The sequence below is a fragment of the Mytilus californianus genome, unplaced genomic scaffold, assembly GCF_021869535.1.
Source record: "Mytilus californianus isolate M0D057914Y unplaced genomic scaffold, xbMytCali1.0.p SCAF_7, whole genome shotgun sequence".
NCBI classification, from domain to species: Eukaryota; Metazoa; Mollusca; class Bivalvia; order Mytilida; family Mytilidae; genus Mytilus; species Mytilus californianus.
Window position 1 is genome coordinate 54,144,101 of NW_026262723.1, and position 13,199 is coordinate 54,157,299.

The 13,199-nt window shown below is 32.2% G+C and overlaps 1 protein-coding gene across 1 annotated transcript in view; it reads right to left on the reverse strand.

Moving 5' to 3' along the window:
* Nucleotides 1-12,983, reverse strand: part of LOC127708462 (MAM and LDL-receptor class A domain-containing protein 1-like) — a 28,646-nt gene extending 15,663 nt beyond the window's left edge. Inside the window, exons 1-2 of the mRNA XM_052213331.1 lie at nucleotides 12,711-12,983; nucleotides 123-242 (exon numbers count right to left, since the gene is read on the reverse strand). Coding sequence (XP_052069291.1) covers nucleotides 123-242; nucleotides 12,711-12,876 — 286 coding nt within the window. The 5' untranslated portion in view covers nucleotides 12,877-12,983. The remainder of the gene's footprint in view (nucleotides 1-122; nucleotides 243-12,710) is intronic.
* Nucleotides 12,984-13,199: the final 216 nt, after the last annotated feature.

Consider the following 13,199-nt stretch of genomic DNA (forward strand, 5'->3'; position numbering starts at 1 on the left):
CCATATTTCGGAATTACCAATTTAAACTGTAAATGCCAATACATTGAAATAAAAAAAAATATTAAAATTAGGTGATAAGGCTATCACAAGTGCTGATTACTTAACAATAGAATTATACTCACATGCAGTAGTATGATCTCGTGGAGGTTTATATCTTCCTCTCCACCACTGAAATTTTCGACTGGTTCTATGCCTTGACAAACCACACCAACTTGTATGAAAGTCACAGGACATTACATTAACTGAAATAACAATAATGACTTAAACGTAAGTTCTTCCTCATCCCATCTTGGTCAGAAACTCAAAAAATTCAAAACTCAATATTTAACCTCTAGATACATGTAGCAACGATAGATCTAGTATACTTAAAAATATTTTGTCTTGTGGATTTGTTTTATTACTTAGCGTAGAACAAAGTGTCCAACTGATGTCAAAATTTGGTGGACTAATTTCTTCAAAAATACTACACCTGTCTATACTAAGAAATTATGGCATTATTCGGTCTTTTATGAGTTGGTATTTTTTGTGTTCCTTGTATGATAAGATCATTTAGCTAATAAGACAATGTATATTGAATGTAAAAATTTAACTCACTACTTCCTCAATTTTCGGTTTCATCATCACAATCGTTTTGCCTATAGACTTTCAAAACCAATATTTACAACGAATCGGGAACATGTATTTTTTGACATAACACTGTTTTTTGATTCATGTCCGTATAAAGACAACTAGCTTTGTACTTGATGAGCAACCTTATCAACGTATATTTTTGCTTTTCCGTTGTAATTGAGTTTTGTAATTGTATAAAATGGATTGACACTCTTTCTTTTGTCATATACCCAACTACATGTATATAAACGGAGAAGACCACTTTTTAGTCCCTTATATTCTAATATCAAAAAGTATTACAAATCTTCCAAATAACAACCTTCAGATGTTCATAAGATATAAGTCTGTCGAACATCGGTATTCAAATTTTCTAAATTTCTGTTACATATTGGTATAAAGGCTCCAAACTTCTTACATTTTGTGCAAAACAGCTAAAATTGACCAAACAACTTCATTTGGAGATCTTGTCATAATTATTTAGATATGAGCGACAGTTTTATCCAAAATAGATATTTTGCAACAAAGATTATAACCGTTATAGGTCAAATACGTAAACTTGAATGTGTATTACGTCATAATGCATTACAAGTGACCTTTCTGCACAAAAGTGTCCAGGTAATATTAAACTGTTCAGTATCAATCAAACTGAATTAAATTTTAAGGGTTGAATAGGTTTACTATTTTTGCAATTTTTAAGGGCCAAAAAATGGGTGTTGCTAAACGGCGGAAACGGAATACGAAACGGAATACCGAACGGAAACGGAAAACGGAAACAGAAAAAAATTACATCATTTCTTTTGGGTTATGTATTTACACATGCATATTTTATAAAGAATTTTTTTTTTAAAGCATAAAGTATTGAAATAATTGGCAGGAGATGATGAGACTATGTTTTAAAAATATTTAATAAGGGCATGCATATTGTATGTAATTTAATTGCGTAAACCACTTGCAATAGTTCCATTTGTTCATTTATTTTGTATTCTACTTGAGACCTTGAACGTACGCCGTTCGTGCGATTCATTTTAGTCTGTTTGACTTTTCTTATTTAAAAAAAAATAATGAATATGTGATTAAAATAAATTATTTCCAAAGAATTGTTACACAAATTCAAAATACACTTAATATGTAGAAAGATAATCCAGATGTTTTTAAAAAAAATCCTTTTGTGTTTATCTTTTGAAACAAAAAAGTTAGGTATGTCTATCCAATGGATAGAAATATCAGAGAAACCGAAATTTTGAGCAAATGTCTAAAATTCCGACCCCATTTATCTCTAAAAGTACATAAAGGTATATTTTTATTACATATTTGAATTGACTAGGTGAAAAATAGCTTCAACTTTTCGTCAAAAATTCACCGTGCGATCGAAACTGTATCGTATGCCCTTAACGTCGGAAACGCATTACTATATGCTCTCCTAGATTTAATATCACTAAATACGAATTGGTGTAAAAAAAAAAAAAAAAAACTGGCGGAAAATCAGTACATGGAAATCCGATTTGCACAGTGCCGTAGTCTTGTCCTAGGGTTTCTAAAAATCAAGTAGCCGTGAATTTTATTTCATAATACTACAATTAAAAATATTTTGTAACTCAATCAGTATGATGTTTTAAGCATAACTATAATTGAAAACATTAACATAGACTATATACAAGGCCGTACGCTCCACAGAGAGTCATATAATAAATAATAATGTCACAACCACAGCTCAGCTAAGGCCTCTTCTAAACATTTGATAGTATGTATTAGTTACCTAAACTGCACAAAAATCAAACCCCGTAAAATTACTAGACTTTCAGTGCTTTTCACGAGTTCCTTAACTATTATCAAAGAACTGATCATTATTTTTTTGTAATAAAGCATATGAAACTAGTGCAATTGACCATTTTTTTAGTGTAAAACATTTTTTGGATGTATTAAATAAATTATATGCTTTTGATGGTCCTTTTGATTCGTTTGACAGTTTTGACCTTTCCACTCTTTACACTACACTTCGACACAATCTTATCAAACACAAGTTTTTTTCTATTTAATTAAATGGTGGTTCAATAAATCTAATTGCAAATTTATTTGCTGCAACTCATATAAAGCCTTTTTCTCAAACGAGAAAGGTAAATATGCCAGATATACTTACTGAAGGTGTGATGAGATGATTAAAGCCATACATTTTCTCCTTGACAGCACATATGTACGTTTAGGCAATAAAGTTTATCGACAGATTTTAGGTATTCATATGGGCACCAATTGTGCCCCTTTAATAGTAGACTTGTTCATGCACTGTTCTGAATCACAGTTTATGGCCAAACTCAGTAAAGACCCGTCTAAATTCCATTTAATAAATATACTGCAGAAATTTGCCCACAGGAACTTACCTTAAATAAATCAAATATTAACAGCAATACGTGTCCTTTCCTAGATTGATATATTTCAGTTTTACACCAAGCAGAAAATGTACACAAAAATTTACGATAAAAGGGTTGATTTTTCTTTCGTTATTGTTAATTTTAGCTTATTTGGACGGTGATGTTCCTCTGGCACCATCTTACGGTGTTATATATATATCACAACTCGTTCGTTATGGCCGTGTCTGTAGTGACGTTTTGGATTTCAATGAGGGTAATCTATGTATTAAATTTACATGTACTTGTAAATTATTAAGTCAGGGATTTCGTTACCACAAATTACTTAAAATCTTTACTAAATTCTTCCATAGATACAAAGATTTGGTTTGCAAGTTTGGCTGTAACTGTAAAAAAAACTTATTTCAGACGGAATAGCACATCCTAAATTTTACGGTGCTGTTGTTGACCGAGCCCGGAAATGGATATACGATCCGGGTTAACTTATCAATCCTTTAAACAAACTTAGGTTACCAATTCAACACTGTAATTAGATCTTTGAATATTGCTTTTATTGGTATAAATATTGATTTTGTTATAGGTAAATTAAAATCATACTAGTTTTGTTATACACATATGCACTTTCAAGGTACTACAATCAGTCGATACCTTTATTTTGGCATTGTACGAGGTCAAGTTTTTCTCTGACTGCTAATGACGTCTTCACACTAAATCCATTTGATGCTGGATGTGTATTGATTGATATTTTAGTCTTAGATACATGAATTTTTTTATTAGTTGTTATTGGCTTTGAACTAACTGTCAGTAACTGCGAGTACTCTCAATCTGTACTTAGTGTCCTTTATTTTGTTAGGGATAAGGGATGAATAAATACCCTGCCACATCCGGTCTGTGCTTTTGTTTGATTATTCTGCTTTGTATCGATCTGAAAAGTTAAGCCTTGTTCAACAGATGTTTATAGTTTGTTCTTTTGTTGTGCTGTCTTGTCACTGTCCCAGGTTAGGGGAAGGTTGAGCGCTCACAAACATGTTTAACCCCACCACATTTAGTATGTGCCTGTCCCAAGTCAGTAGCCTGTAGTTCAGTGGTTGTCGTTGGTTCATGTTGGTCATATTTGTTTTTCGTAAATTGTTTTCTTATAAATTTGGCCGTTAGTTTTCTCAATTGAATTGTTTCATATTTTGTATGTCGGGGCCTTTTATAGCCAACTATACGGTATGGGTTTTTTTCTCTTGTTGAAAGCCGGACGGTTGCCTAAAATTGGTTACATCCACTTCATTTGAACTTTGGTGGATAGTTGTCTCATTGGCAATCATACCTCATCTCCTTTTTTTCTATTGCACGTCAAACGTTTCCATATCAAAAAAAAAAGAAAAAAAATTGATTTAAACAAATTATGTTCAAAACTTACAAATATGTATGCAATATTTTTCTTTTTATATTCAAAAAATAAAAATTTATGTTCAAAACTTACAATTATATTTTTAAATAATATATTAAATAGAAAAAATATTGCATATATATTTGTAAGTTTTGAACATAATTGTTTACCCTCTTTTGTGTTTTTGGTTAAAACAAAAGAAGATAGAGAAACTATAAACAGAAAATGGTCAGAAATTCAAGATCAACAATAAAGAGATTTTTGTCATGAATCTATTCAAGTCTAGAATGTTGGAGAGTTCCCATTGTTGTAGATGAGCGACACATTCTCTTTATAGCCTCTAGTTGTTTTAGCTGTTATGTATTTCCTACACTGTTTGCTATTTTCCTGGATTTATCCTATCCTAATTTCAACATACTTGTTGTGTGATTTCGTTATTTCAATCTTTATTGATTTTCGTAGTTCTTGCCATTTATTTTTTTTTCTCAAATTCCTTCCAAATAAATATTTTTTTCCGTTTCCGTTCCGTATTCCGTTTCGTATTCCGATTCCGTCGTTAAGCAACACCCCCAAAAATGGCTCTTATCATACCTTCTCCATTGAACTGTTAAAGAAAGGGAGTTTGAATTAGCAAACATTTAAACTTTGGCCGAAAAAAATCCGCTTCAAATTCTGATGGTATTTGAAAATCAAGAGCTTTTATTAATAAAATGCGCAAAGCAGTGTCTACATTCAATTTTTATAGGCGTTTCAATAGAATCGCGTTTTATATTATGGAGCATTACACGCAAACCCGTTGAAAGTGTAGTTTCACCTTTTGTTTCATGAAAATACCGGCAATTTCTCAAACAAATTACATAAAGCAGTTATTTTCACAGGAGTTATGCCCCCTGATAATGTTAATTGTATGGACAACTGTATTGTAAGCGCACTCAAGTCTTAATTTCCAGAATTCAAAAAAAATTATATCTTCCTCTCCACTACTGAAATTTCCACATTTATATTTAAAGGTTTAAAATATCAAATTCCGAGCGGATATGCAAATTAGCGCTTATCTAAAAAAAAATAAAAACTAAACAGTTATGTCACTTCAAAAGGTAATTTTATGGGACATTGCACTGTAAGCGCTAAAATTCCTACAACACTTGCGGCATTTTTATGAAATTCATATCAAAAGATTATACCAGCAATGTCTTGGAAGAGTTCGAAAATCAGCCCAAATTCACTACTTTTTACATGAATTATAATTGATTGATATGGAAAATTGCATAGATAATACTCTCATGTCTACATTTTTTGTCGAATTTTTATCAATTGCATATCAAAAGTTTATACAAGCAAGATTCTGGACAAATATGATAATCAGCGATAATCAATCAATTTGACAGGTGTTATGCCCCTTAGAATAATAAATTATACGGAAAATTGTAGTGTAAGCTATTGCATGCCTTTATTTCTTGCAAGATATTTAAGAAAAAAAGATTAAAAGACATCAAACAATATATTTCAGTTATTGCCACCTTGGACAATGTTGGACAGATAAAATATGTGCACCGACTTGGGACATTGCAAAACTAGTTTTCTTATTTTCTAAAATTTAAATTAAAATATAGTTCAAATACATAAAACTCATGTTGATTAGCGTTTGACGTTCTTCTTGGTAAGAGTACTGAAGAATATTCTTAATGTGCCTAAACAAATCAATGATTACCAGTGTTTTTATTGACAGCAATTTAATATGTGATACAACTTAGAATGCTCAAGCTAAAAAACTGTGAAATGTCCCTCCATTCATCAAGATAAATATGTTGTTGTTCCTGCTGAAAAAAAACTTTAAACAATATTGGTGTTTCTGTTAATACTTTTACTAGTAGTGTCTCATAATAGAATTCGAAATAAATGAACACGCTCAAAACACAACATTTGATAAGGATGGGATCTTTGTAAATCACAAGTCCGTCATGCCCTCATTGAATATTTCATTGAGCAACAAATCTGAGGCCTTACCTTGCTTGTATTAGATACTTATAACAAACTTCACGGAACTTCTTACAAATAACAGTACATTGACGATTCGGTGCTTTTCTTCCTGAAAAGGGTATTGTTTGCTACGAAATTATTGTTTTGGGATCAGCATATTATTTTGTTAAAAATGAACCCAATGATAAAATTTACTACACCGAAGAACACGTGCTCCGTTTGTTCGAGTTTCTCATTGACAACATATTTGTTGAATTTGAAATTGCAGGTAAACGTTTCAAGCAAATTTTTGGCATTCCTATTGGAACAAATGTACGCCTCTCCTTGCCACAATTTTCTATTTCTTATCATGCTTATATAAGTCGGAGTTCCTTCAGATGTTATAAAACATAAGAAGCTAGATAATTTGATTGTACATACACATAAACTGATGTTCTCTCCATTTACAATCCAAACATTTCGTATTGGCTTCCATTAATATATTCTCCAGAACTAGAGATTAAAGAAACCAAATACAATACCCCCCCCCCCCCCCCCCCCCCCCCCCCCCCTCATTTAAAGACATATACCTGGAATGTGACTCTAGTGGTCATCTCAGTACCAGAGTCTGTGACAAACAAAACGATTTTAATTTTAAATATTTTCCTTGTCTTTGCAACATTTACCAACTGCACGCGCGTATGGCGTATAAATCATACCATATTCAAGAGCTTTCATCGGTGTCTGGGCAAAAAGTAAACGAGCCAGGGTTTTGTCAAACAACATCTCGTCCTTTTTCCAAAAAATGTTCATCGGAAGGTACCAATTCCTAATATATAAATATTCAGTGTCAACTTCACAAAGGATATAGGATGGCCTTGAGTTCTAAATTCAAGGTACTGGCGTTGTGTAAGATTTTACACGGCAAAACACTCCTTGTTTTATTTGTTATTTGATTTATTTTTTTTAGGTATGTTATATCTCTGAAATATTCTACAGAATTTTGCCTGCTGGATCTTAATTAAACAATTATGTCTGTATAGGTTGCGCACACTAATTTTGTCAATATAACGTAACATTGTCAACTGTCATATAAGTGGGAAATTAGCTACATGTAGCTGTTAATCCAAGTTTACCCACCATTTCTTCAGAATTGCCCTGTACCATAAATGCTTTCCGTTTTTTTCCCTGGTTGATATAGTTGAGCCTTGTGGTTTCGAACAATTCTTATGGATTTTATGTTACTCAAAATGCAAAAAAGTGAGAAAATCATCACTTAAGGGCAATAAAATAACATCAACGCTTCATGAGACCGGTGCGCTTTTCTTGATTTACCTTTATCAGGGACGTTCAAACGTAAACATTTGAAAGAATGCGTTATCAGCTGCGACGTGTGAAACTTTATGATAAAAAAGGACATAAACAGGATAGCCAAATTCATCTAATGTCAACTTTGCTTGACGGAGTTGGAACCTATGTTTATTGATTATTTATAAATTTATAAAACGTTACGGTAAATTCTATATAAGTATATGTATAAAATCATGTCAGTATCGAAAAACTGCTCTTAGTCATCAAATGATAATGTTTTATTGGCATTATTGTAGATCTTGTATGTATAACATGTTCTTGCTGTTTGTCATGTTTACAGTTTCCACTTTCTATCTATCTATAATAACACAGTTTTCCAGATAATTGGCAAAACTTTACAAACAAAAAAAATATAAGGAGCCGTCCAATGTTTAAGGTATAACAGCAAATTCTATATTATATCTTGTATTCCTGATAATTTTTATTGCTTACATTTTATACCTACCTATTATGGATTTCGGCAAAAACAAAACACATGTCAAAAATCGTTATTTAAGAGCTAACCGTAATAAATCCTTAATGGGTCATCCCGTTCATATTTGAATTTTTGTAAATCTTGTACGGCTGACCATTTTATGGATTTATAGTTTATATTTACCTATTATACTTTCGAAATAATTGGATAAATTACAGAATTTGTAAAAAAAAACATCACAGTGATATCATACTTTAACTTTGTTTAAACCTGTTTATTTACGTTTGACTTTAATTATTTATCCCTTGTAATTTTTTATTAACTGTGTATTTGCATTCAGGTGTCAAAGGTCAAATTTATTCGTTCATTGTGTGTTAATTTACGTTTTTTGATTGAGTTAAGCCTTCCAATTGATATTTTATAGTGTGTTTTTCTATGTTGTGATGTTATACTATTGTTTCAGAAAAGGGAAAAGGTTTGGTACCATTAAAACGTTTAATCCCGCTGCAAATGTTTGCACCTGTCCTAAGTCAGGAATCTGATTACAGTAGTTGTCGTCTGTTTATGTAGTTCATACGTGTTTCTCGTTTCTCGTTTTTATATAGATTAGACCGTTGGTTTTTCTGTTTGAATGGTTTTACACTAGTAATTTTTTGGGGCCCTTTATAGCTTGCTGTTCGTTGTGAGCCAATGCTCCGTGTTGAAGGCCGTACCTTGATCTATAATGGTTTACTTTTATAAATTGTAACTTGGATGGAGAGTTGTCTCATTGGCACTCAAACCACATCTTCCTATATCTATCATCTAATGGCAATAGCTCATTCAGGAGACTTCCAATGGTTTCAGTCAAAGAGGACTTAATGCAGATCTTGTGTTGTTGATTTCGTTTGATTAATTTCTACCTTACTACCCGTATCTATTTTCTTGTTAAGAAATTAGACAAACATGGAAGTTAGTCAAATATTGTCATTTAAGGGTAATAATTCTTTAATGAGGGATTCAAGGAGTTAATTGTTTTTAATTTTTTGTAGATCTTGTACGGATGATCATGTTTGCGGTCTACAGTGTCTGTCTATCTATGATTTTGATCGAGATAATTGTAAAAAAATACAAAATTTTGTCGAAAAACATCTTTTAGGTGTTAGGGAGTCATCCAATAGATTCAGTCATGTTGGCTGTTTAGTAGATCTTGTATTGCTGACATTTTTCGTTGTTTACAACATCTATCTATGTATTATAATTTTAGAGATAAAAGGCAAAAGCATGCATAAGGATCAGCCTACAATAGTCTTTTTCGTTGGTTTCTGTAAAATTATACATTTTGCTGATCTTGTACTACTGGTGTTTTCCTTAAAATTCACCTTACTATCTTTTGTTGTTTTTAAGATACCAGACAAACAGTTGAAATTAGTAAAAAAAAATGTTATTCAAGGGGGTACTTAACACTTCGACTAAAATTGATTTCACTCGTTTAATTTTCATCAAGTTTTGACAAAATATTTACTTTCAAATTGACCTGTTGACATAAATATAAAAATTTCAAAAAATTTGACCCACACAATTTATAGGAATTATTTCATTGGATATATTATATTTGTTTGACAAACACTAATTTTGATTATAGAGAAGCTAGATTTCTCTTTACTAATAGTATGTGATTAAAACGTTAGGCTGATTTTAAAGAGTCAACGGTTTCAGTTGTATTTTCATTTTTGTAAAAAAAAACGTGTTGGTTGACCGTTTAATACGGAATATCTGTTTTACACATTACGACGGATATTTTCCAATTGTCGCAACCACAATTACATCCGCATCTCCTCGAATGTGACCTATTGAATTAGTCTTAATATCACCGGATTTGTACTAACATAAGCACGGATGCCACATGTGGAGCAAGAACTGCTTACCATTCCAGATCACCACCGGTATTTGGTGGGGTTCGTGTTGTTCAGTCTTTGGTTTTCTATGTTGTGTTTTGTTTACTGTTTCTTTAATTTTTGCCATGGCATTGTCAGTTTGTGTGAGTTTGAAATTCCCTTTGGTATCTTTTGCATATCTTGTATGGATGATCATTGCTGCTGTTTACTGTTTCTGCCTGCCTATTTAAAAATAAAGAGATGTGGTAGGATTGCCAACTATCCACCATAGTTCAAATGAAGTGGATGTAAACAATTATAGGCGACCGTACGGCCTTCAACAATGAGAAAAACCCATACTGTATGTTCAGCTTTAAAAGTCTCCGACATGAAACATGTGAATCGAGAAAACTAACCGTTTAATTTATAACAAAACAATTTTCAAATGTGACTGACATGAACCAACAACAACCAATAAACTACCGGCTCCTGACTCGGAACAGACACATATAGAATGTGGCGGGGTTAAACATGTTTTGGGCGCTTAACCCTTCCCCTCACCTGGGACAGTGGTGTAACACCAAAACATAAGAACAAGCTGTAAATATCAGTTGCAAATGGCTTAACTCGAAAGATCGGTACGAGGCACAAAAACAAACTGAAATATCAAAATCCAGAACATGGCATAATTGATGCCCATAGGAAAACTTACAACCTGTCGATAAACTTTATAGCCGAAACGAACATAAATGTTACCAAGGAGAAAAATTAAAGCTTTAAATCATATCATCACAGTTCCAGTAAGTATATCTAGCATATTTTCCTTTTTCCTTTTTCTCTGTAAATAGCCACCCACAAACTTTTAAAATCATTTTGTAACCAAGTGTTGTTCATCTACGTTTTGAAGTTAGCTAGAGATCAGGTTTGATGATCTTGCTAAAATGTCGTCAGATGCTCGCCTTTTTTACCGCATATCGGTTTTGTTGTCTCTCGAATTTTCTTGCATTAGCTTCATGGTTATGATCAGTAGTCCCTGACACAACGTTGGAAGCATCTCCATCGCCTAACACGATTTTGCCGTACATTGTACACCTCACGAAATGACTCCTGACTTCTACGTATTGTCAATTTTGTAAGTAAATCCACCATACAGCAATGACTTCTGTTCTTTATTTGTTAGCAATAGTTTTAGTTCTGGTTCCATCATAAACGTACTTATCGTCCAAATGACACTAACAAATTAAATGGACATTAGCTCAGTTAAATATTAAATACCTGTACAATTTAACAGTGCTTTGCATTTAATAGGATGATAAATCAACATACAGATACATGTATATCTATAAATAAAAATTGCGCAAATGTAATTTTTTTGTGGAAATGTAAGCCCGTTAACCTCAAAATCCGGGCAAATGTAATATGCTAAAACGAGCACCATTAGGCAACAAGTCGAAGAAAAAAGAAAAACGCAATTGACAAAAGAAGGAACACGAAAAATAAAATACAGTCAACAAAACTCTACACAGATATGTAGCACACTTTTACGCAACAGGAACATCACCAAACATTAAATATGAACTAAGGTACTATGGAAGGATAAGCAGTTCCTAAGCCACTACTGACACCCATAGTAATACACATGTTAAAAATCAATTTATACATCGAATAGAAAATTTGTATATAATTGCATGATCTTATGGCATTACCAAATTTACATATTATCACAGCATGTAACTTCTATAACTCTAATAAATGATCGAAAGTGAACCGAAAACATTTTTCTTAATAAAGTATAATAAGCAAGACCGTTCCAATAGAAACCACATATATGCGGGAAAAAATATTACAAAGAACAACAAGAACTCAATTGATGAAAACTATGGGAAAAATCAGACGCTCCAGAATGGTAAGCAGTCCCTTTGCAGTACAAGGCACCCGTTGTGTGCTTATAACATATACAATTTGGAGAGGAGAACAGTATTGTAGCCAAGACAAATAGAACACATCAGTGTTAATATGTGACAAATATATCTAATAACGGATAAAAGAATGACGATGTCCAAAATAACTCCAAATTCACCATTAAGAAACTTGGTTCAAACTCTTTCTTTTGGCCACAACTCTAACATGAAAGTCCTAAATAGCATTTGAAATATCGTTTAATCAACAGGGAGACAAATACATCATATGCAAGTCCTGCTGGAATGTTACTATATACAAAAAGAGCACATTTTTTTTTTAAAGCTGACCACTTTTTTCTTAAAATATTTGTCCGATGAAACTGAAAGATATGAGGCTTAAAATTTAAAATGTATGCTAGACATGTGTTTCGCCCAGATTAAACAAACCAGTGGCGCTCCAATCGAAACAGTAAAAACATTAAATCAATTGAAATTAAAAGAACACTAGATACAAAATATGACTAAGGAACTTTATTTTACTTAAACATGCTGTATATAAATATTGTTATGAACTGCCATGTTAATATAAAAAATAAGGTGATGTGGTATAATTTGCCATCCCTTTTCATACATTTCAATATTTATTATTTTCCACAGGAACAACACAGATGCTGGATATTGAATGCTAAAGCCATATATTCCATGTTTCTTCTAGGAAACAATTTTGTGTTCGTGTCCATCAATTTGACGAAATAGCAAAGATTCTTCAAAAAGGCCAAAGATTACCACTGATTAAATTTTTTTTTTATACGTAGATCTATTAAAGAAATGAAAATGAATGAAGACTATACTTACTCTCACACGTGTATGAAAAGTTAAAATATCCAAAACTCTCTAAACAATTCACTGGAATAGTAGTTATGGCATGCATATCTATCGTACATGATAACTCGTTATCACATTGCTGTTTCACTATATTAACAGCATCACCGATTATACTGCATTGATGTTCCCTTGACATACAGTTTTTACTAGTCCGAATGATGTCAATCGTCTCAATGTTTATTCTTAGACCATTCTCACATGAAATCGATGGAAGTGCATCTAGAGATATGGTTGTATTTCTGGTATCTGAAGTTAAAATGAACGAAACATGTAAACACAATAAATCAGATTACAGAGCAAACATTGTATGTATAAAATAAATATTCTCTTTTTCAAAGTACTTGACTTTTTTGTCTTACACCATGTACACTTGTACGATATCATTAACTAAGATAATTCGGTTCTTAAATATGTGAAGTGATTATTTTGAAAATCATTCCTTTTGAAGTTTACAAGAGC